Source organism: Nannospalax galili, unplaced genomic scaffold (assembly GCF_000622305.1).
Source record: "Nannospalax galili isolate Female #2095 unplaced genomic scaffold, S.galili_v1.0 scaffold735, whole genome shotgun sequence".
NCBI classification, from domain to species: Eukaryota; Metazoa; Chordata; class Mammalia; order Rodentia; family Spalacidae; genus Nannospalax; species Nannospalax galili.
The window spans coordinates 1701083-1727530 of record NW_008337053.1 but is presented as its reverse complement, the minus strand read 5'-3'; the positions used below and the strand labels follow the sequence as shown (position 1 = coordinate 1727530).

The 26448-nt window shown below is 40.3% G+C and overlaps 1 protein-coding gene across 1 annotated transcript in view; it reads left to right on the top strand.

Moving 5' to 3' along the window:
* Positions 1–26448, top strand: part of Atp8b4 (ATPase phospholipid transporting 8B4 (putative)) — a 194211-nt gene that overhangs the window by 134487 nt on the left and 33276 nt on the right. The window contains 3 exon segments of the mRNA XM_017797827.2: positions 13307–13451; positions 16300–16483; positions 17015–17238. Coding sequence (XP_017653316.1) covers positions 13307–13451; positions 16300–16483; positions 17015–17238 — 553 coding nt within the window.

Below are 26448 nucleotides of genomic sequence, written 5' to 3'. Positions count from 1 at the left end.
TATGTAGGGTCCATATGTTGTCAAGAGACACCAGCTGCTATGATTAATTATTAAAACTTAAACTAATTTTTTTTTTGTTTTTTTTTGAGACAGGGTCTCCCTGTAGCCCCAGCTGGCCTGGAACTCACTATGTAGACCAGGCTGACCTTGAACTCACAAAGATCCACCTGCTTCTGCCTCCCAAGTGCTGTGATGCACTATGCTACCATGCCCCAGCTAAATGACTATTTTTCAAGCCTGAAATTTCAAAATTGAAATTTTTGGGCCTCATTAAGAGACACATATTTATTAAATATATGCACTCGTTTTAAAGAAAATAAATTCAAGGAATGTTCTTTAAAACAAGAAAACAGACTTGTGCATCTGATTTGCATAGAAGCTAAGAGATAAAACCAAACTTAACAGTTAAGATCAGTTTTCAGAGTTCTTTAGGGGGTCTAAAACAGCAGCAACAAAGGCAAAACACTGGAGTCATCTGTGTTTTTTCCCAGGAGCAGAAATTAGTATGCCACACCGAACATGTCTATTTGAGTACAGGAGGCTCTTTATGTTATTTTTGAAGCAACAAATAATACCACCCCCTACCCCAGGAAGAAGTGTTTCATTGAATGTGGAACTCTTAATTTTTTTTTAAATCAGTGTCCTACTTTGCTTTCTGTTGCTGTGATAAACACCAGGACCAAAAGCAACTTGGGGAAGAAAGAGTTTATATTTCATCTTAGATTTCCAGGTCACCATCAATCATTAAGGGAAGACAGGACAGGAACTCAAGGCAGAAGCTTGGAGCACAGACCATAGGATGAACGCTGCTTACTGGCTTGTTTCCTGGCTTGAGCTCAGCTACCTTTTGTATATGTCCCAGATCTCCCTGCCCAAGGATGGTGCTGCCCATAGTGGACTGGTTGTCCTCACATCAATTGTTGATTAATATAATTTCTTACAGATATGGCCACAGACTATTCTGATCTGGAAAACCCCTTAATTCAGATTTCCTCTACCCAAGTGATTCTAGGTTGTACCATGTTGATAATTAAAACTAACTAGCACAAGCAAGGTCTTATGTAGTCTAGAATTGCCTCAAATTTATGATCTGTCTTGGCCTCTAGAGTACTTGGATTACAGGCATGTGCCATCACACTGGGCTGGAAGTTTTAAATTTAAGAAAATATTTTTCCGTAAAGGTCTTTTTATGTTTATGAAGATTTTTTTACTCTTGTTGAAGCAAATCTTAATTTGAACAAGCCTACTGATAAATGTTTTGAGACAGTGCCGGGAAGAATATTTAGGCCATGTCCATACATTACTTTATTTCCTGTATTCTTCCCTTTAAGTAATTAATCTGAAAATGTCCTTATTGAGAAATCTCTGTTCCACATTTGAATGAGTAGTCAGAAACAAGATTAGTACGTATAATTGAATAAATTTGGATGTAAGAGCATGGACCTCCTTTTAGCTAGATTCAAGTTGGAATTTTGGCTTCTTGCTCACTGGATGGCTAGGAGCCTTTGGATATGTTATTTAGCCTCTCTCTGCCTGGTTTCTTCATTTGTAAGATGGAGATGCAAATATCGGCCTACAGATTTTGTATTGGAGGATTATATGAGATGAGGATGTAGAGTGTTTGGCTGTTGGTTGTCTTCCTCATGGCCTTCCTTGTTCTGTCTACTACTTCTCTCTTCTCTGCCCACTTTTCATCAGTCATGGATCCCAATCTTTTTACCAACAAGAGCTGTGTTTATTAATATTTCTCCATCTAGGGCAGTGAACCTGGGACCACAGGAAAGGAAAGCATAGCATAAAATGTCACCAGAAGGGGAGAGTAGAAAGAAGATGCCTTGTCTGTCCCCTGCCTCATTCACAGGGAGAAGCTTTGAAGAACAGCTCTTTGGAGGTTGAATGGCAGGGACTCAGAAATGTGTGTGAAGAGAAGTCAAACAAAGCTTGCTCATTTCCAACTTTTCTGACTTTCACAGCCCAGAACACACACGTGTGCATAAGAACAGAAACTCAAGTTTACTTCAACTGATTTTGAACCCTGCCCAATGACAGAACAATTAAGCTATGCACTTTGAATTAAATTTAGCTCAAGCTTAGGACACACAATGACCTCACCTGTCACTGCTCATCAGCATCTACCCTGCTGATATCTAGCACTTTACTTGTTTGTCCCAGTCTGGTCTCTGGTCTCTGAGCTATTGGTTTTCCTTCTTGGCTGACTCCCCACCCTGGTGGGGCTGCTTTTCCTCTCCACTGTTAGAAGACTTGTTGCATGGCTATTTCAGTTCCCAGTGCCCTTCTTTTCCACTATGCTCACCAGCACCATGCCTATGTGGGACATGGCAGCTACTCCACTCGTAGAGCCCCAAATACATATCTGAGTATTCCATCGCCCACGTATTCTTCCACAAGATTGCAGGTCAGGGTCAGTACCTAGGTTTCTTAGGATGACAGGAACTTTTCTTTCTCTCTGTTCCTTATGACATCTTATATCCCAATTCTTTTAGAATTCATCCTTTAAAACTTGAAGAAACTTTTTTCTTTCTTCTCAAAATGCTCAATTAGTGAAATTTCCAATGGTTAGTACTTGGACCTCTTCTGTTGCCGCTAAGAGTTTCAAGAGTCATTTTGGAGCTTGAAAAACAAGAATTTAACGCCTTTCCTCTGTGTTTGCTCCCCCGACCCCTCTGGCAAGGCATGTCTCCGAGTAAATAGAAGATGGTTGGAGAAGGAGTAAATTGAGTTAACATCTCAAGATATTATTCAGTTACATTGGGTTGACTAAATAGATGATGTAGCTGTCATTTGTAGAGCAAATGTGGAGACATGAGCATTATTTATATACTGTTGTTAAGACTTTATATTGGTAGGATTCTCTGGAAGTGAAAACTAGTCATATTTTTCAAATATCAATTATACGTACTTTTGATCCAATGATTCTTGTTTTGAAGAATTTCCTTTAAGAGAATAAGTGAACAAATATATAAATATGTAGGTGAGGAAATATTTATTGTGGCATCAGGTATGATAAAAGGAAATTAGAACTAGATAGAGTACCTAGATATGGAGGATTTTCTAAAATACTATAATATATACAAGCAATGGGATGCAAGATAACCAACAGAAATGGGATTTTGTTTTATTGACTTTGGAGGATGGATGGCATATTTAAGTGAAATATGAGATTACAAAATATTATGGATAGAGTGACCCCTGTTTTGCAAAAAATATTATATCATTATAATATAATACTATACAGCTATCCACCTATTTACCTATCAAGTCCTGAAATTTTTATGGATATTAGTATTGGAAGTATTAGTGTTCATGAAAAGCTCTTACAATTAAGAAAAATTAAAAACATGGTTTTTCAATGAGAAGAAAAAAATATTCAAAGGGAAAAAATTTCAGTTAGTTGCAATATTTTACAGTCCCCGAGGCTCCTTTGCTCAGCTGACTGAATGATGATGCTTAGGTGGTTTTTTTATCCCAGACGTGGATCCCTTGCTCTTTGTGTTTAAGACAGAGGCAGTGTACGATAAAAAATTTTATATTAGAGGAATGAATACATTTGCATGTATACATTTGCTTAATATGAGACTTGAGATTCCCTGTCTGCCATCCCAGCTTCCTCGGCTGCTTTGCTTTTGCAACTCCATGCACCCTCCAGATTTATGAGTTCTGCCAGAACTGTGAATTCCCCAACCTCAGCATTCCATTTACCATCTCAGTTCCCGGGCCTAGCTAGGCTCACAAACCTAGTGTACACAGCACATCTGTGAGTTCTCCAGCCTCAGTGATCTCTTTCTCCTGTCCCACTGCCCCAGGCCTAGCTTGGGTCATGCAAGTTTCCATACCTGTCCAGCTTGGTCAGTTCTACAAAAACTTGCCTACCCTTGTCGCCATCTGATACTCTGATGCAGAACTGGGACTGTGTGGCTTATACATCAGCCCAGACAGACCAAATCAAAAGTTGCATTCTCACATGTTCTTGGTTACCACTGAATTGGAATCACTCCCACCTCTCCAAACACTGACCCATCATCTTCCCTCTAACTTACATAGCAGCTATCAGCTACCCAGCCCAAACTGCTATTCCAGGACCATATGGAGTCTTTTCTAGAACCTCAGGCTCAGAAGTTGCTCCTGTCCTTAGCTGAATTGAGACCACTTCTTATACCCTAATCATACATCAACTCAGAGTGACCCCAAGACTGAACACCAAGCACTCAACTGGGCACATCCTGAGAAGCTGGTGTAACAGCAAACAAAGATACAAACACCCACTCAACAAAGATGAGATCAGTTATTCATACCAAGAAACACCACCGATGACACAACTCCAGATGCCTGGGTTCCATTGCACAAACAATCAAACAAACAAAGACACCATGAATCTGTCTCCTTTAGAAAACAGCAAGCCCACTGTAATATTTCCTGAGAAAGACAACCTAGCGGATGCACAAGAAAATGATTTCAAAATACTAATTATAAATATATTCAAGGAACTCAAGGCAGATATGAATAAAAGACTGAATGAAGACCATGAAAGCACAAACACTTGAGAGAAACACCTAAAACAATTACAGACATGAAAGTATAATTCAGTAAAGAGAATTTCTGAAGAAAAGCCAAACGGAAATAAAACTGGATATGAAAAACTCAGGGAATCAGACAAAAAACTAGAGTGGAGCCTCACTGTAGATTGGATCACGTGGAAGAGAGGATATCAGATCTTGAAAACAAGATTGAGGAAGTGAATCACTCGGTCAAAGAAAATGGTAAATCTAAAATAACCCAGGAACGGAACATGCAGGACCTCTGAGACACAATAGAAAGACCAAACCTATTCATCAAAGGGAGAGAAGAAGGAGAAGAAACTCAGGTCAAAGGCACAGAAAATATTTTCAACAAATCATAAACAAAAATATCTGAAATCTAAGGAAAGAGCTATGTAGCAAGGTGTAAGAGGTATATAGAACAGCAAGTGTACAGGACCAGGAAAAAAAACTCTCCGTGTCAAAACACTAAATGTATAAAACAAAGAAAAGATATTGAAAGTTTTGAGAGAGACAGATCAAGTCGCATACAAAGGCAGGACCATCAGTACAACAGCTGACTTTTCAATGGAGACTATGAAAGCCAGAAGGACTTGGGCCAATGTCCTATAAGTCATGAAGGAGCACAGATGCCAAACCAAACTACAATATACAGCAAAACTATCAGTTGTAATTAAAGGAGAAAGAAAAACTTTCCATGACAAAACAGACTTAAGAAATGTATGTACACTAAGCCATCTCTACAGAAGATAGTAGAAGGAATACTTTAGGCTCAAGAGAAGGTTAAATAGATTGAAGAGGGCACAAGGAATAAAGAATTCCAGAACAATTAACAAAAAGAGGTCTAAGAAAACAACACTACAACACCACCACCATAACAGGAATTAATAAACACTGATCAATAATAGATCTCAATAATAACAGTCTCGATTCCCCAATTAAAAGACATTCTATTAGAAAACAGGATCCATCTTTTTGCTGTCTCCAATAAACACACCTCACCATCGCTGATCAACACCATTTAGAGTCAAAGGATGGAAAAATGTATTCCAAGAAAATGGAACTAAGAAACAATCAGACATAGTTATAGTAAAGTTAAAAAAATGGACTTCAAACCAAAACTATCCAGAGCAAATAGGGAAGGACATGTCATACTCACTAAAGGAAAATTTCACCAAGAGTATATTACAACCCTAAACATATATGCGTTAAACACCTGAGGCACCCCATATTATAAAATAAGCACCATTAAATCTGCAATCACACATCAGCACCAACATAGTGATAGTAGATGACTTTAATACCCCATTGTCAATAGACAAGTCATCCAGACAAACACTAAATAGAAAAGCTCTGGAGCTAAATGACAACATAAATGAAATGGACCTAACAGACATTTTCAGAACATTGCAACCAAACACCAAAGAATCCACTTTCTTCTCAGAAACCCATGGAACTTTCTCCAAATTTGACTGCATAGTGGAACACAAAGACAGCCTCAATAAATCCAGGAAAATGGAAATAATGCCCTGTATTCTATCTGACCACAAAGGTTAACATGGGATATCAACAACACTAACAACTGAAGAAAGTACACAAACTCATGGAAACTAAACAACACACTGCTGAATGAAAACTGGATCAAGGGAGAAATCAAGGAGGAAATTTAAAAATTCCTAGAACTGGATAAAAATGAAAATAAAACATAACAAAATCTGTGGGACACAATAATGGCCATCCTAAGAGGAAACTTCATAGCATTAGGTGTCTCATGAAAAAAACCTGGAGAATTATCATATTAATGACTTAATGATGCACCTGAAGGCCTTAGTGAAACAAGAACAAACAATACCCCCAGAGACTAGAAAGGAATGGATAATCAAAATCAGGACTGAAATTAATGGAATAGAAACAAACCAACAAACCGAAATCAATCAATCAAACAAACAAATAATACAATACAAATGATCAATGAAATGGAGAGTTGGTTCATCGAGAAAATTAACAAGATTGACAACCCTTTAGCCAAATTAACCAGAGGACCCAAATTAATAGAATCAGAGATGTAAAGGGAACCATTATAATAAAACTAATGAAATTCAGAAAATCAGAAAGACATACTTTAAAAACCTATATTCCACTAAACTTGAAAAATCTAAAAGAAATGATTAAATTTCTAAATATTTGTGGCCTACTAGAGTAAAACCAAGATGAGATAAAAGCAATTTGAATAGACTGTGACAAGCACTGAGATCAAATGGGTAATTAAAAATCTCCCAACTAAAAAAAGCCAGGGCCAGATGGTTACAGCACAGACTTCTACTAGACCTTCAAGGAACTAACACTGATACTCCTCAAATTATTCTCTAAAATAGAAAAGGAAAGAACACCTCCAAATGCTTTTTTTGAAGCCAAATTACTGATACTAAAATCAGACAAAGATCTCCCCCAAATTAGACTTTCTAATGAACATAGGTACAAAAATTCTCAATATATACATGCACACATTCAAGCACACATCAAAACAAATAATACACCATGATCAAGTCTGCTTCATCTCAGAGATATAAGTGCTTGAACATATGTAAATCAATAATAGTAATACATCACACAAACAGACTTAAGGACAGAAACCACATGATCATTGCATTAGACACAGAAAAGGTCCTTGCCAAAATCCGACATCCCTTCATGATAAAGTCATGAAGAATCTAGGGCTATGAGGGACATGTCTCAACATAATAAATGAAATGCACAACAAACCCAAAGCCAACATTATACTAAATGAGGAAAAACTCAAAGCATTCCCATCAAAATCAAGAACAAGACAAGAATGTCCATCCTCCCCGTTGCTGTTCAATATAGTGCTTGAAGTCTTAGCTAGAGTAACAAGACAATTGATTGAGATAAAGGGGATACAAATTGCAAAGGAAGAAGTCAAAGAATTCTTATTTATAGAAAATGTAATTCTATACATCATGGTACTGCTAAAAAGAAAAACAAAACCAGATACATAGATCAATGTAATAGAATTGAGAACCCAGATTTAAGTCTACACACTTACAGTCACCTGATTTTTGACAAAGGGGCTAAAAACACACATTGGAGAACAACAACATCTTGAACAAGTGGTGCTGATCAAACTGGATAGCCACATGTAGAAGAATTAAACTAGATCCCTACCTCTCACCATGTACAAAACTTAACTCCAAGTGGATCAAGGACCTCAACGTAAGACCTAATATCCTGAGTAGGATAAAATAGGGAATACACTAGAAATTAAAGACACAGGAAAAGGGCTTTCTGAACTGAATTCAGATAGCCCAGGCATTAAGTCAAACAACTGACAGATGGGATCACATGAAACTAAAAAGCTTCCATACCCTTCGTCCTTCTGGTTGGACTTAAGGCCCTCTTCACAAGGTGAAGCCCATACCTGGCACTGTTTTTTTTTTTTTTTTTCTAATATTTTTTTATTTTTATTTTATGTGGATGAGTGTTATGCCTGCATGTAGGTAAGTGCACCCATGTCGTGCAATGCCTACGGAAGACAGAGAGGCTGTTGGATCCCCTGGAACTGGAGTTATGGACAGTTGTTAGCTGCCATGTGGGTGCTGGGATTCAAACCTGGATCTAGGGCTAAATATCTGTGGCTAGATGGGTCACAGGCCATAGGGGAGAAGCTACTACTGCTATTCTGTTAAATAGATACAGTATTAAATTGACTTAATGGCTTATTTTTATATTCAAAAAATAGTGCATCTCTCAGCACTTACCAGAGAAGCTTTTTCTTGAGGCGGATGATGATTGGTAGAGGTCTACAACTGCCTAACACGCAGAGAAGAAGACACTACAGAACTCAACCCTAAAGAGGTCACCTGTGTTACACCCTTCCCTCCAAAGGCTCCGGGATCATTATAGAAGAGGGGGTAAAAAGATTTCAAGAGCCAGAGTTGATGGATGAATTCAAAGAAACTATAATTTTCAGACTTATCAGGACAGTTGCACCTATGAACCCACAGTGCTTGTGACAACATATACAAGACCTGCTCGAGCCCATGCCAGACAAAATCCCAGCAAGAAAAGAAGAGGTGGACAAGAAGGCACAGTCTTAGTTGAGGAGACAGTGGCAATTGATAGCTGCCAGGAGAGGAAAGTCAGCTTTCTTTGAGGGTATGATACCGGGTAGGCTGACCAGACTCCATGGGATGGACACAAACCAAGGAGCATTTGGGGACATGGATTAGAATCAACAAGCTTTAATAATAAAGGAAAACAGTAATAGAGGACATGAAGTTGAGGGGAAGGTATAGTAGGGTGTGGGTGGAGATGAGGGATGGGGTCTGAATATGATAAAAGTACGCTGTATGAAGTTCTCAAAGAATCAATAAAAATTATTTTAAATTGAATTTTGTGATTTTCATACAATATAGTTTGTTGATACCTGGGCCCCCTCCCCTCTTTGCATCTCTCTGCACTGCCCCCCACCTAGTTTAATGAACTCTCATATACATAATATGGCCTATAGAGTCCAATTTGTGTCCCCAAATGGCTCTTAGTATGGGTCCATTCACTGGGCCCACCAAGAATCCCATTCACATAAGACACTGTTTTTCTCCATCCTAACAGCCATCAGTTGCCAAAAGTTCCTTAGGCTGGGGTGGGATTTCTTACCACCTTCCTCAAGTCTACGCTGGAATCTTGTCTGATTGGAGCTTGCATAGGACTTGTGCATGCCGTCACCATTGTGAATTCATATGAGTAACTAACTGATCTGTCTGGAAGACTCTGCTTCCTTGTGGCCATCCACCCCCTCTGACTCTTACAGTCTTTCTGCCTCCTCTTCTGCAACGATCCCTGAGCCTTGGGAGGCAGAGGTTTGAAATAGATGTCTTATTCAGGGATAAGCCCTCCATGGTCTCTTGCTGTCTGCATATTGGCTAGTTGTGTGTTTCTGTGTTAATCACCATCTGTTGCATAAAGGAACTTCCCTGGTGAGAATTAAGAGATTCATTCATCCTAAATGTAGAGGTTGCATTGATAAAGCCACATTTAAATACTTACGGGATTATTTAAAAAATAATTGAGGGGAAAAGAGTACCTAAGGAAGGCTATTGCTTGAAGGTGCTCACTGTACTCCTAATCTCGGCTGAATCTAAAGCCCTAGCTTCGGGGATGAAATATTGAAGTCATAAAATCGCACCATTCTATATTCTTACATTATGCTTCTGAGTTCAGTGAAAGTTCATGCAGACAAAAAGTGTATCAAAAGTACATATGTGAGTGCTAATAGCCACTGGGAGGAAATGACTTTCACACTTATAGTCAAACCTGTCAGATGTGTTTAGATGATTTTGTCAGCATGGATATGTCATTTTCATGCTGCAGAGCACACATCCAGGTTGTTTCAATGTAACGTCTTCATCCCTTTCGACACTTGGAACCCTAACTCAATTTTGCTCCTATAGCTGCTTTAGCGTTAAAAGTATGCCCACAAATCTACAACTAAACCCTGAGATGATTTCATTGATGATATTTTACCGATGCATGTCTTCTGCTCAAAGGAGAACAGACAACATAATTGTGTTTGATCTGAAAATGAAACTAATTTCCCTAGTATTGATCACAGGTTTTGTTCTTAGATCAATTCATTAGGCCCCTGCTTCTGAGAAGTACTCCAGTGACACACTTAGGACTTGGTAGTCCACCTTTAATAAACAAAATATGTATTAGTATGTTTTTGCAAATGCAAATGGCTTCAGGGCCAGGTAAGGTAACAATAATTGTGTGAGCTAGGCTATGTGTACAACATCAGGCAGTAGCAAGTCCTGAGGTGAGGTGGAACACGATATTGGACCATAAAGGTATACAGATTCTTTAATATATAACACAGGCCAAACAAAAGGCACGTGGATTCTATTTCCAACTTCTGACCTCCCAGGCAAAATATTTTAGTAGGTCTAGTTTCTTCTTATGAATTGTAAAATCTAGAACAGTAAATTTTGAGTTCTGATCCATAGTGGTATGTCCAGCTGCCCAAGGTCTTGAAAGTGGTGTCTGTTCTCACCGGTTGATGCCCCAACCAGCCTGAATCCCAGTGTTTACTAATGAAACGGTTTTGGGATTTAATGTCTTTATAAGTCTTTTGGGTAGTAAGGGATGCCAGACCTGGAGCTTGAAATGGAAATTTCACCTACTTTCTCCTTTGCTCCACTATTTGTAGAGTAGTGCTGTCTCTTTAATTGTCACTCTATCTTAGTCTAACCTCAAGATAGCCTGTGATTACTCGTGTAAAACAATGATTTGTGGGAACCGAGGACTAGGAATTTGAAGTCCTGGGTCTGCCACTGGTAATCGAGTGGCCAAAAGTCAAACAGCTCACCTGTGGATAATCGAGCTGTCAGAGGCAGCACTAGGTCTCCTGGGACCTAGTTCAAAGTACGTTCAAAGCCCTTGCCTTTGTAGCAAAGTCCAAATTGTTTTTCTTTAAACCTAGTGTCATAATTTAGATCCATTTCATCACAGATCCTTTTAGTCCTTGAATCTAGCATGCAACAAGAGGTCTGAAAAAATGTCTTGTTTTCCAAACTTTTCTTCTCTGTAGGTCGGGTGTAAACCTGAGCACAGGCCTCACTCTGCTTAACTTTGTGATGTCATGAGTTGTGAACCTACAGTTGGCATAGCTGTCAATGCATTTCTTCACTCCGACATTGTAATAAACTGTTCTTCATTACAAAGCCTGGGAGGCACAGACATTCTTCCGTTTTGGCATTTGTTATTTGTATTCTGTGGTTCAACATCGTGCGTTGCGCCTGCAAAATGTACAGTTCACGTTCATGAAAAGGTAGTAGGTGTAACTTTCCACCCCTACTAAATGGCTTTTGCAAAAACCAGCTGGTGTTTGAAGAGCTAAGTTCCAGGAAGGAAAAGAAATGATTGACAGTGTGAGCGCCCAGTCTGGCAGGAAGTAATGGCTCGGGAGGAGAGAGCATCTGGAATTTAAGCAGAGCAGAAAAAATCCATCCCTTTTCTGCCTGGAAAAAGGGCTTATGTCAGATGTTAGGAAGACATGGGGGAAAATCCTGAGTAAATAGAATCTCAGCCAGTGTGTTCATGAACTTCACCCTTCTTTGGAATGTTTTTATTCCCTGGGGGAAAACAGAGTTTGAGTCATTTACACAGCAGAGAACTCTCCTAAAGAGAGCCTCAGGAGGTGTGTTCCCCCGGTGCCCTCTTAAAGTTCAGCATATGCAATCTACAGCACTGTCAGAGAAATGCTCATTTACAATTTCATTTCTCCCTTGTGGTCTTCATCATAACACTAAACTTTCAAACCATGGAAAGTTTCCGGACATGGTATCTACTGTTGAGTCTGATCCTCCCACTTGAACCAATAATTCTTCAGTAATTCTCCATGTCTCTCCCCACTGTTAACTCCTGTGTTTCACACGCCGTCCTCTGACTTTGTAAATCTTTTTCTTTGGTTCTACAAACTGCTTTCTGAATGTCTGATATCATCCTTGGAGCCAAGGACACATGACTGGGTTCTCAAGTGCAGGCGTGATTTTGGTTCTGAACAGCAGAAGGAGATGTTGAGCCAGAAGATAAGGCAGTCTGTGGTGGGTTCTGGGTTTTATGATTAGCTGAAGACTGAACTGCTTGCCTTCATATGATTATCTTTCTCCTCTGTCAGAGAGGCTTCGACATAAACCCATTTTAATAAGTGTTTTCCACATAGATGAATCAGTCCATTTTGCTGTTAAATTAAAGCATCTATTATCTATCTCTCACTTCCCGTTTTCTTTGGGGCATTCATTTCATACATGTAGTTGTATAGTCAAGTGCAGGTGGCTGGCTTGGGTACCCAACTACAGAGGACATCTACTAGTAAGTCTGTAGTTGAAACCACTGTCATTGTGTCAGTGGTACTGTTCATTGTAACCCTGTCACCCAGGGGTCCTTAGAGAGGGAGTTTCCCTTCCTTTAAAGACATCACATTTGCAGTTTAAGAGGGCAGTAAAAGCCACTTCTAAGGATGCTGTGTCACCATATAACCTTCCTCTTATATGGGACAGGTGGATGGGATATAGGCAGAACTCTTATGTGGTTACTGCAAGTTAGACCTAGAACATCGGAAGGTGTTTCTGTTTACAACAACCCTCTACATTTGCTGTCTGCTGCTCCTTTCTTAAAGATTACTTTTATCATTTAAGCTGACAAGTAAAAATTTTACTTAAAATATTCTATCATTTTGTAATAATAAATGGCATCATGTGTTTATCAAAAAATTTTAAAATGTGCTTCTCAGAGGACTACCATTTTCAGGAAAATTATGTAACATTGTATGTCAAGTTGATAAACACACACATACATGCATACGGGGACGAGAAAGGTTGAGGCACTCAGAAACTGACAAGAAGATTTCACCCATTGTCTTTAGTTTATTGTTTTCCATATGTGACACATTGTATGCCAGAAAACGGTTCTTTGACCCTTAACACCTAAACCAACTTTTAGGTAAAATAAAATGTTTGAGATGATTCTGTTTTCATTGTGTTTACCTCCTTCTTTCCTGGAGCTCTGACGTACGTTGTGGTCTTCCCTTCAGCTTGCTTGCTGGAACTGACTGTTGGGCCTTGCTGGTCTGAGTAGTGAGGGAGTGCATTTACCTCTAGGCTAGTATCTTGTTACAATTATAGATATGCTCTGTGTGCTTTGCTATGATTTTTTTAATTTCCCTATTCTTTAAGGAAAGCAAAGGAAAATTTGTTTGGACAAAACAATTTTTCCAATGGACATGTAGTTTATGAAAAAAAACGGCAACTGGAGTCGGACTGTGGTGCAGAAGACACTGTAACAGGAGAATATGCCTTAGTCATAAATGGCCACAGTTTGGTGAGTTTGCTTCAGGCTTTTGTCCTGTCCTTTTCTTTACCCCAATCATCATCTCCTTTGTGCTGTCATAATGAGAACTCTGTTTGTGTTTTTTCAAACAAATGACATTACAAGAACTAGGGCATGCACAAGGCTTCCTGTTTACAGGGAGAGGAAGCGTCTAATATATAGTTCATACATTGTCTTTTGAATGATCACAGTGAATGGGCAGCTCTGAAGAAATACCCTGATATTCACAGAGTTTCAGTTTTGTCTAAATGGTCATTTAGCAGGATTATTTAAGTACTTTTCTAAGGGAGAAAGTCAGAGTTCAGTGTTATTTAATTAAAATAACGCAACTGGATGGATGGATTTCCGCTATTGCTCTTGCTAATGTTTGTGATTTGCAAGGCATAACCTGACCTTCGTATAACTACCATGCCAAATTATTGCTGTTAAGATACCTCTGGTGGTTTTTCTAAATAGCTGCATTTTACAGCAATGCCAAACAATTTGCTTTGATTAGGAAATCTGGTTCTTGTCATAATAGAATAAACTTGCATTGTACTTTTAATGTAGTTCAGGTTCCAAGTCTTGAACAAGGCTCAAATCATTCCTCTGGGTTTCCAATTTAGAATACAAAAACCCCAACTGCACTCTCGTGAAATTATCATTTATATGTACAAAGAGCTAATCTCACATCTTTCTTTGGCTTTGATGATCATTTTTCACTTTAGAGTTTGGAACATGAATGCTTCTGCTGGTAGACAGTTTCTTAGAGGACGAAAGAAGTTGGTTAAGAGTGTATTGGATTTTCCCCCTTGTGATCCTCTGCGCTTAGGGCATTATCCAGCTGAATTCCAGAAGTAATGTCGTGCTGCCTTCCACACCACGGAAAGTTACAGAGCTCAACTGCAGGCCAAGCTCAGTCGATAATTTGTCCCCATGACATGACCTTTTCCCTTGCGCAGACGAACACCTACTGAAAGTGATGTCTGTCAGCTGGGGCCTTGAGCTGAGTTTCCCAGGTAGCACAATATGGACAGTGGGCTATGCTTTGACTGCCTCTCAGGCTTGAGGAAGCCAACATGTGGTAGCAAGCTCAGGTGATAATCCCTTCCCACAGCCTATCCTTTTGTCTCTCCTCTGTTGAAAGAAAGAGCTTTGAAGCCTCATCAAACCGTGAACCCACACTTCTCCTTTAAGAATTGACTATATTTTTGTTAGTATGGTCAGAAGGTTTTGTTTATTTGTTTTACTTTTCAAATCACGTTTCCAATTTGCTCAAACCATGGTGCTTTGCCGAAAGTAATCGGGCCTCTCTCAAAGTCTGAGTTTACATTTTCATTTGTTGATAATAAAGAAAAAAGAATGGCGAGGAAAGGGCACTGCTCTGAATATATACTTTGTCTTTAAGCCGGGTGTGGTGGCGCATGCCTTTAATCCCAGCACTCTGCAGGCAGAGGCAGGTGGATCCTTGTGAGTTCAAGCTTGTCTCAAAAAGACAAAAAAAAAGGGGGGGGGGGTATTTGAGAAAGATGGCCATAGGCATCATAGAGCTAGATATGAGAGTTTCCTGCACCAGAGTTACTTCTTCATGCCCGACCACTCACCCATCCACTCTGCCATTATTATATGAGTTCAAGTCAGCTGGGACTACAGGGAGACCCTGTCTCAAAAAGACAAAAGAAAAGGGGGGGGGTATTTGAGAAAGATGGCCATAGGCATCATAGAGCTAGATATAGAGTTTCCTGCACCAGAGTTACTTCTTCGTGCCCGACCACTCACCCATCCACTCTGCCATTATTATGGATTGGATATACCCAGGTAACTGTGCTAAGTCCAAGAACTGACTTGAGTGGCACACAGCCCTTGTTTGGGGGTGGCTGTGCATTGCTGACAGTGGTGTGGACTATACAAGAAGAATCAACACAGTGCTGTTGGAGATAGAGGCAGATGTAATTAGTTTCTTATGGAAAAATTGGGGAAGACTTTCTAGAAATGATGTCATTAAATAAAAATGATATAAAAATGATAGCGAGTACAAAGGCATAAAGGCAGGCTGGGATACAAGTGATGTGGCATGATGGGACAAAAAAGCAGACTTAAAAGTGAGGCCAGAAGAAAACTTCAAAAAGTTTGTGGGCCGAACAGTAATGGGCTGTGAATGTTCTGCTGAAGATTCATTCAAAGATACCTGTTACTCAAAAGTGGATTCTTGTTTCCTTTAAACATGCCTATTAAAGAATGTTCAGTGAAATTCTAGATTTATAGTCTAGAAAAAGAGTTCCTGGGTTAATTGGAAGGATTGCGCTAGCAGTAGAGGCTCTTGGTATTTGGGACAAGGTTGGACATGGTTGGGGAGCCTGGTTGGAGGCACAGCTGCCTCTATTGCTCAAGTTTCTGGTCTCAGCCAGTTTCCAGATTCTCTCCCTTTCATCTTGCCTGCACACCCACAACAAACACTAACTGTACGAAACAATGCAGAGCAGACCAACAGGACAACAGGCAAACTGTAATTCTACAGCTGGTGAGGGGGTGGGTGGATTTTTTTCTACTTTTTCTGCTGATTTTAGTAGTCCCTAGAACTTAACATTTGTTATAACTGTCTCTTGCCAATATGGCAATGTAAAGTGTCAAGGAGAACACACAGAGCAAGCCTCTGTACTTTGAAATTCCTTGGCACTTACCTGGGGGGTCAACACTCATGTCTTTACTTTTGTTGTTGTTGCTTTTGTGACTCTGAATTGACAAGGTAATGAAACGGTTCTGAAAATAAGTCAGTTAAAAAGCGTTTGCTTCCTTATGTTACAATTGTCATTTATTGTTGTTGTTCTTTTTGGGTTTTTTTTTTTTTTTAATAACACAGGCCCATGCTCTAGAAAGCGATGTCAAGAATGACTTCTTAGAGCTTGCCTGCATGTGTAAGACTGTAGTTTGCTGCAGAGTCACCCCACTCCAGAAAGCCCAAGTAGTGGAGCTGGTGAAAATGCACAGAAATGCCGTGACTTTGGCCATCGGTGATGGAGCCAATGATGTCAGCATGATTAAAAGTAAGAGGATGCTTTCTCAACGAGGCATACGACACACATGGAGCCCTGTTTCCACATATGGAAATATGTAATAGACATTTACATTAAAATTTAATTTTACCACGGTCCCCACATAAATGATACTTGCTGGGCCCAGTGCTTCCACAATTATTAACATTCCTGCGATGTTTTTCTTCTGTTAAATCATTTGCATATTTTTAGGCTAGAAAATTCTATTGGTTACCTTAGACTGTTTGAGGACAGAAATAGAAACCAGTCAGTGCAGGTGAAGTGAGGCCAGGCTGCATTTGAAGCAGGTGGGTTGACCCCGTCTTTCCCACTCACAAGTGTGAAGTACGCATTACTGAAGTTTTCCCAGCTCCGTTTTCTCTTCTGCAAACCTGGGTCAAATAACCTAGCTATTGTGAATATTCATGATATATGCAAAAATTAACAATGATCAGAAATAAAAGGTTGCAGTGAATGTAAGAACTATGAGTTCTTTGAAGATGCTCTACTGTGGGGAATGAAAGTTTGTCTTTTCCTTTGCAGGTGCTCACATTGGTGTGGGCATCAGTGGCCAGGAAGGACTTCAAGCAGTCTTAGTCAGTGACTACTCATTTGCTCAGTTTAGATATCTCCGAAGACTTCTCCTTGTCCATGGAAGGTGGTCCTATTTCAGAATGTGCAAGTTTTTATGCTATTTCTTCTACAAGAACTTTGCATTTACACTTGTGCATTTCTGGTTTGGTTTCTTCTGTGGTTTCTCAGCCCAGGTAAGGTAAGTGCACCCATGTTGTGCAATGCCCGTGGAGGTCAGAAAAGGCTGTTGGATCCCCTGAGACTGAAGTTACGGACAGTTGTTAGCTGCTGTGTGGGTGCTGGGATTCGAACCTGGGTCTTCTGCAAGAACAACCAGTGCTCTTAACCACTGAACCATCTCTCCAGCCCCAGGAAGAACATTTTTATATGACCCAGGGACAGAATCATTAGGTACTTGATAGTTGATTGGAACTTCACATGCATATGTTTTACTGGAGCTTTTCTTATTTACGTATTAATGATTACTTCTCATGTACTTTTTAGCTTTTATTGAAATGTTTTGGTATAATAGCAGGTAATCTTAATGAAAAATGTTTTTTAATGTATTACTCTTATTGTTTGAAATTTTCATACATGGATGGAATATATTTTGATAATATTCACAGCTACTCCTTCCCTTAGTTCTCCAAGATCCACCCCCATCTCCCCACCCCTCCCAACTTCGTGTTCCCTTTTCATTTTAATCTACCAAGTTCAAACTCTGTGCCCCATAAACTCACTGGTATGGGGCCATCCATTAATACATGGTTGACCTATCTGGGGCTATACCCCCCCCAAAAACCCCCAAGTCTCCTGCCCCCAGAAGCCATCAGCTGATAAAAGCTCATCAGCCAAAGTGGGGGCTCATGGGTCCCTTCCCTCTCTGAGAAGGAGCGTGACTAGCTTGATCTTGTGCAGTTCTTATACAGGTCTCGCTCAGACAACCATAGCTGCTGTGAGTACATGGGTACAGTGGTTCTGTCGTGTCCAGAAGACTTCCCCCCAACTCCTGGCTCTTGTAAACTTTCCATTACTTCTTACTTGGTGGTCCTTGAGCCTTGGGGAAAGGGCATGAAATATAGATATCCTATTCATGGCTGAGCACTCCAGAGCCATTTATTCTCTGCACTTTGACCAGTTATGAGTTTCTCATTAGCCATCATCCATTGCATGAAGAAACTTTTCTGATGAGGTCTGAGGGCTTCACCAATTGATGGGTGTAGAGATAGGAATTTAGAGGGCAGTTTGATACTAAGTCCATTTAGCAGAATAATAGTAGTAAGTTTACCCCTGGGTCTTTGAGCTCCTCAGCTATGGATTCTTGAATATTTACAGTACCAGGCGTGTGTTTCCTTCTGTGGAGTGGGTCTTGAACCCAATCAAAAAGCATTTAGTTATTCTCATAACATTTGTGCCACCATTGCACACATAACCATCTCTTGCCAGTCTGCCATCATAGCTCTCGGTGTTCACACTGAGTAAGGCTCTTGATGATTTTTCTCTCAGCAGCCCACATAACACCTCTGGTACTATGAAAGCTAACCAGTATGGAGGAAGCTTCCTGATCACCACAACTTGACTTCTCCATGTCCTGTGACAGAAATGTGTTGTGTGTTGAACAATAGGGTCTTACCGTTAAGTTCTGATGGGAAACCGAGAGTGAAGGCACTAGCCTGCATTATTTTGGAGGTCTTCCGTGGGATACCCCTGACCAACAACTCAATCCCTGACACTGGGATTTTTATTTGGTAATCTATGGCTTCTGGGAGAAGCAAAATCCATTGTGTAGGGTAACTCCAACTAAACTCATGCATATGCATATGTGAATTATAAAACAGCAGGTATCCATATAGCTTTTCAAAGATCCTTAGAGTTAATTATCCTCCTGAGCCCACTCCTATGGGCTTCCCTTCCACTCATCCCCCTCTTTATTTAACCTTTGTCCTCATTATTCCTATTTTCCCTTCACAAAATATTTTTTTAGGCTATTGTGAATGGGATTGTTTCTCTGTTTCCTTTCTTAATATGCTTTTCATTCGTACATTAAGCCATTGATTTTTGTGTGTTAATTTGTATCTTGCCCCTTTGCCAAAAGTGTTTATCAAGTTTAAGAGTTTTTGTGGAGTCTTTAGGGTCTCTTATGTATAAAATCATATCATCTGGAAATAAGGATGCTTTGACTTCTTCCTTTCCCATTGTATCCATTTTATTTCCTCTCTTGTTTGATTGCTGTAGTTAAGCCTTCAAGCATTGTGTTAAATAGGAGTGGAGAGAGGGTGCACCCTCGTTTAGTTCTTGATTTTAGAGAAAATGATTTGAGTTTTTCTCTATTTAGCATGATGGCTGTAGGTCTCATATGCAGCTTGTATTATGATGCAAAATACTCCCTCTGTTCCTAGTGTCCTCAAAATTTTTATCAAGAAAGGATTTGGGAGTTTCTCAAAGGCTTTTTCTGCATCTGCTGGAGGATTTCTGTCCTTGAGTTCATTTATGAGACTTATTACATTTATTGATTTGCATTTGTAGAATAATTTCTGCATCTCTGGAATGAAGCCAACTTGATTTTTGATACGCTGTTAAGTTCTGTTTGCAGCTATTTTATTGAGCCCTTTTGTGTCCATGTTCATCAATAAGGTGGGTCTGTAATTTTCTTTTGTTTCTTGTCTGTTTTAGTATCAGGATAATACTAGCTTTGTAAAATGAGTTTTGAATTATTCCTTTTCTACCTATGTGATGAATTGAGAAGGCTTTGTGTTAAGTCTTATTTAAAGACCTGGTAGAATTCTGCAGTGAATCTCTCTGGCCCTGGAAGTTTTTTAGTTGAGAGATTTTTAATTACTGCTTTAATCTTATTGCTTGTTATAGATATGTTTAAATTATTTATCTCATCTTAGTTTAACTTTGGTAGGTCTTACATGTCTAGAAATATATCTTTACAGGCCCTTCTAGCTCTTAAAATTTTGGGTGAGAGATCACCTATTATCCTGATGGGCTTGCCTTTATATGTGACACGGTGTTTGTTTCTTGAGACTCTCAACATACTTTCTTTGTTCTGTATATTTAGTGTTTTAACTGTAGTATAATTTGGGGATTTCTTCTCTGGTCCTGTCTGTGTTTCTGAATGCCTCTTGTGCTTGGATGGATCCCTTAATTTCAGGAAATTTCTTTTCTATGCCTTTGTTTTGGGGTTTTCTTCCACCATGACCATAATTTGTAGATTTTGTCTTCCCATGGTTCCCCAAAGATCTTGCATGTTCTGTGTTTATGTTTTCACAATGTATCGTCCTTCCCTGAGGTACCAATTCCTCTGCCTTCTCTTCAAACGCGTTCCATGGTGTCTTCCCCATGCTTCATTCTATTGGAGAGGCCTTCCTCTGAGCTTTTTATTTGACTTGTTGAAATTTTCATTTCTAGCATCACTTCAGTTTGGTTTTTCTTCAGTATATCTCTGAAATTCCATGTTCGTGGAGGTCAGATGTATGGTGGACCAGCAGCTGCCTGGTTGGGAGGGGAAGGAAGCTTTAGAGAAGAAGCAAAGTAACCCAAAATGTTGGGGCAGCCCAGAGTGTTAGGGAAAGCATGCATAGAAAGGGAATAGAAGGAAGAAAAGGAGAGGTTATGCTCCTTTGGAGAGTTCAAAAAAGTGGGCAGACTCCCAGAAAGAACCACTCCATGGGGTGGGGCCTCCAGGCAGGACAAATTCCACATATAATTAATGTACTAAGTATTCTACCTATCTCTTTAACATAACTCCCCTCCTAGGGGTAGTCCTGTAAAGAGGTGATTGACCCAGCAAAACTGGATTGTCATGTCTCCACTGGGCCAGAGACCAGCACTCTCCTGACCAGTGTCCTCCCAAGGGGCCCTTCTTTCTCCTATACACTCTAATTAGCACCCTCTTTCAGGAAAGCACTCTTTACCACTTCTTGTAAAGCAAATTTAATGGTGATAATCTTTTTCAGCTTTTGTTTGTCTAGGAAGGTCTTTTTTAATCTTGAGAAAAATTTTTATTGAATCTTTGAGACTGTCCTACGATATATTTTTATCATATTTAGACCTCTTCTTCTATCTGCACTCCTGCCAGACTTGATGTACTCTGTCGTATATATGAAGGTCTATAAATTTGTGTTCCCCAAATGTCCTTTGGTGTGGGTCCCTCCACTGGAGCCTGGTTAGCCTATTTAGCATGGCATCACACCCTTAAAAGAAACGAACTCTCTGTCTCCCAGCTGTTATTATCGGTCGCCAATAGTTCCTCAGCTAAAGTTGGGGTTTCTTCCCCACTTCTATGCTGGGGTTTTGTCTGGCTTGGGCTGCATGGGCCTTGTGTATGCTGTTACCATTGCTGTCCACCTTTGACTCTCCTTTTCCGCAATGGACCCTGAGCCTCGGGTGGCAGAGATTTGATATAGGCGTCTTATTCATGAATAAGCTCTCAGCAGTCTCTTTTTCTCTGCACTTTGTCCAGTTGTGGCTTTCTAAGTTAATTGCCATCCGTTGCATGAGGGTGGTTTGCTGGTGAGAGTTGAGCGATAGGTTAGCATTCTTTCTGCCCCCTTTTGTCTGGGAAAGTCTTTATCACGTCTTCATTTGTGAAAGACAAGGGTGTTTAGTGTGGTATTCTTGTTTGGTAAGTTTTTTTTTTCTTTCTGGATTTTAATATATTATTTCACTCTTTCTGGCCTGCAAAATTTCTGCAGAGGAATCCGCTAATAGTCTAATGGGGCTTTGTTATCTGTGACTGTTTGCCTTCCCCCAGCTGATTTCCATACTCTTTGTCTTCACATTTTCCCCCTTGCTTTTGTTGCTGTTGATGTTTTTCAAAACTCAGGACCTCATGAATGCTAAGCATGTGCTCTTTACTGGGGCAACCCTCCCCCCATGTGTAAATTTAACAATTTGATTGTGACAGTGTTGAGTGAGTCTCATTTATCTTCTTTGATGTCTTGGTATTCTTGGATCTGGCTTTCTGTCTCCTCAGGCATAGGAAGTTCTTTGTTACTGTCTGCTTGTATTAGCTCTCTGTGCCTTTTTCTTCGCGTACATTAATAACACCAACTATTCTGCTTGATGCTGCTGCATGTTTCAAGTTGTCTCCATTCTTGTTCCTTGTGTTTTTTTCTTGCTTCTCAGACTGGATAGCTTTTCCCCTCCAGCAGCCTGCCATGGCACCTGCCGGTTCTATGACAGCCAGCTGGTAGGGAGGAAGCTCCAATCTCAGTTCCAGCTTGACTTCTCTATGTCCTGCAATCAAAGCATGCGGTGCCTTCAGCAGTAGTGCCTTACCATCTAGTTCTGCTGCACAGCAGAGAGCAGTGGTGATAGCCTGTGCTCTACTGGGGCCTTGGGGGCTCCCCAGACCATTGCAAAGTATTGGCTCAGCACTGCCACTAAGAATTTTCTTTAATAATCTAAGGGAGAATTATCCCCTCTTCAAACTCCTTTTTAAATTTTTTTTTTTTTGTCTTTTTGAGACAGGGTCTCCCTGTAGCCCCAGCTGTCCTGGAACTCACTGTGTAGACCAGGCTGGCCTTGAACGCACAGAGATCTGCCTGCCTCTGCCTCCCAAGAGCTGGGATTACAGGCATGCAGCACCAAGCCTGGCTAAAATGTTACTTTTTAATCAACACATAATGTGTTAGATACTATTATGACATATTTGAACAAAGTATGCTTTTGTGGTTCTCCTCCCCACACTACCCATAATCCTTCTGTACCCTCCCCCAAACACTCTTCCTCTATGTCCCATGTGTCTCTTTGTTCATGCCGCACTTTCTATCCTTCCTCATCATAACCTAATATTACTTTTCTTTGTCTCCTTTCTAGAGTTTTAGGTTTTATCCATGTTTACACACACACACACACACACACACACACACACACACACACACACACGACTAAGATTCATCATGAGGAAGAACAGATGCTTACACATTGGGACATGTTAGCAAAGAAATGAAACCAGCTAGATGTCCACCAACAGATGAATGGATAATGAAAATGTGCTACATATACACAATGGAATATTATTCAGCTCTGAAGAGAAATAAAATTTGTAGGAAAATGGATGGATCTGGAAAGTATAAATCTGAGGTTACCATCTCTTAGAAAGCTCTTTTAATTAAAAAAAATTAACACTTACAAAGTGGCAGATTTTCCTTATGGCTTTTTCATACAGCCTTAATCTTGATTACCCTGGCCCCGCTTGCTTGAAACATTCCACTCCTGATAGTCCCTTCTCTACTTTTATGTCACATGCCTTCTATTGTGCTCCCATCCCTTGAGCCTCCTTTCCCCTCCTTATGGCCCCTTTCCAGGTCCCTGGCTGTTATACACTCACTCCCACATATACACACATAAATACAACACCAGAAACAAGGATTCATGTACGAGAAAGAACATCCAGTGTTTGTCTTTCTGAGCATGGGTGAGTTACCTTACTTAATATAATATTTTCCACTTCTCATTTTCCTGCAAATTTCATAGATTCATTTTTCCTTACAGCTGAGTAAAACTCCACTATGTACATGCATGACATTTTCATTATCCATTCATGTCATCTAGGCTGGCTCCATTTCTTTGCTATTGTGAGTAGAGCAGCAGTAACATGGATGTGCAGGTGTCTCTGTGGTAGGACATGGAGTCCTTTGGGTATATACCGAGGCATGGTATAGCTGGGTCATATGGTAGTTCTGTTTTTAGCCTTTTGAGAAACTTCCATACTGATTTCCATAGTGGCTGTACTGGCTTTCACACCCACCAACAGCGTATATGAGTTTTCCTTTCTCCACCTTAGCATTTGTTATCATTTGTTTCCTTGATGATAGTCGTTTTGACTGGAGTGAGGTGTAATCACAAAGTACTTTTAATTTGAATTTCCTTGATGGCAAAGAATGTTGAACACTTCAAAAAACTATTAGCCATTTGTATTTGAGGATGCTCTTCATAGTCTCATAGCCCACAGTTTGATTGGGTTGTTTATTTTCTTCTTGTTTATTTTTTTGAGTTCCTCACATATTCTGAATATTAATGCTCTGTCAGATGTATACCTGGCAATGATTTTATCCCATTCTGTAGGCTGTTTCTTTTTTGGATTAATCATTTTCTTGGATATACAGGAACTTTTAAATTGCATGAGGTTCTATTTGTTGATTGTTGGCCCTCTTTCCTGAGTAACTAGAGTCCTATTCAGAAAGTCCTTACCTATACTGGTATCTTGAATGTTACCCTACTCTTTCCTCTAGCAGCTTCAGACTTTCAGATCTTCTTCTTTTAAGAGTTAATCCAGTTGGGGCTGTCCCTTGGCCAGGACCATGCCTTAGGAAGGCTAATTCCCTTAAGGCCTTGCCAAAGAGTTGCGAGGAATAATTAGCCTCCTGATGAACTTTCCTTCCCAGAAGCCCTGCTGTCTGAGCTTATAATACTGTACTGCCATGTACCTCTATTATCACTAACAGCCCTCCATCTCTGGTTTTTTTTTTTTTTTTTTTTTTGGTCTCTTTGAGACAGGATCTCCTTGTATCCCCAGCTGGCCTGGAACTCACTATGTTGACCAGGCTGGCCTTGAACTCACAAGATCCACCTGCCTCTGCCTCCCGAGTGCTGGGATTAAAGGTGTGTGCCACAACGCCAGGCCAGTTCTAATTTTCTGTGTAAGTTACAGCTGACAGAAAGAGCTTATGGGAAGAAAAGCTTTTGGTTCATGATTGAAACCCAACAAGACAGGGACAGCATGGCAGAAATCATTATAGCAGGAGCATGGGGCAAAGGTTCATCCCCTCTGGGCAGGGCAGGAAGCAGAGAAAGCAGGTTAGGACCAGAAGCCAGCAAAACCTTCAATGGCCTGCCCCTAGCGATTGCTGATGCCCCTAGGCCTCATGTCCTAAAATTTATACTTCCTCTCAAAACAGCACCACCACCTGGGGAACAAGAACTTAAAACATGAGGCAAGAGGGGACATTTCAGCTTTAAAACATCAGTCAAGAAATGCCAAGCTCTGGATCTGGCTGTGGTTTCTGGAGGGTAATTGTTTATCTTAAGAAGTCACTGAAAGTGTCTGCCATAAGCCCCTTACAGAGAGAAAACAGGAATTGTATATCCCTTTTTTCACTGTTCAAGAAGGATACAGCCTTTATAGTATTGTATGTTCATTCAAACTAACCATTTGTTCTGCGATCTAGGGAGACGTGTAGGCCTAGTCCCTTCTTTCCCCAGAGTTAGGAAGTTCAGTACAGAGCCTTTAGGAGGTAGCTATAAGTTTAGGGAGCTCAATGTGTCCTAAACCCCTTCAAGAATGAATCAGGACTGTGTTTCTAAAGTGCCTTGTCTGCACTGCTCCCAAGGGATGAAGCCTGGAAGAGCTTGCAGGTGTAGAAACCACTGCACTTTCCTTCCCAGAGACCTGCGTGTGCCGAAGGCCCTCCACTTCCAGAGCTTCTTTTCTGTGTTCTTTTCTTTCTCCTCTTCTGTTTTACATAATGAAAACTAGTGATTGCACAGTTTTCATTTTGAACAAGTTGTCTGTTCTGACTGGCTCTTCTATGCTGCTAAGTTAGACGAGGCTAGTTGTTCTGTGTTTTCGTGTGACTTGTTAAAGCACAGCTTGTGGGACCCAACCTCAGAATTTCTCATTCAGTAGGTCTAGCCGTTGCATGTCTAAGTCCCTGGAGATGCTGACTTTGTATGTCATGGACCATACTTTGAAAGACATTGGACTGGATAAGCTAGAAGACTATCCAGAGCTCTGCTTCTTTGACCCTGGAGCCAAGATTGAAGTCTCAGCTCTGGACCCTTTGCTTTGTTCCTGCTGGACCATACTCATCTTCTGGGAGGCAGAAGGGAGTAGTTAAGCAAGCAGCTCACTGCTGGATTATCAAATCTTGTATTATCAAATCTTGTAAAAAGGTTTATAATCCCCCTTCTTTCCTACTAATCCATTTTTTGCTTTGAGGCGTCCTCAGTGTTTACCTATACATAGCATATAATAGGATGTCCCCTCTTTTCAAGGCTGCACTAAGACAGGGACTAGAGGAAAAAGGAGATCTGTTTCTCACTATTTCATTCAGTGAAACTTTGCTAAACCCTATCTACAAGTCAAGTTGTGGTGCCTCCTGACACTTATATCTTGGGAGAAAAGGTACCTTCTCACAGATTTTGTTAGTGGTCCATGTTGTGGAGGTTTTTAGGTTTTTCTGTGCTTATTAGCAGAGTGGTGAGTAGTAACTGGTTGCCATATTTATTTATTTATTTATTTATTTATTTATTTATTTATTTATTGTCTTTTTGAGACAGGGTCTCCCTGTAGCCTCAGCTGGCCTGGAACTCACTATGTGTACCAGGGTGGCCTCAAACTCACAGAGATTTGCCTGCCTCTGCCTCCTGAGTGCTGGGATTACAGGCATGCA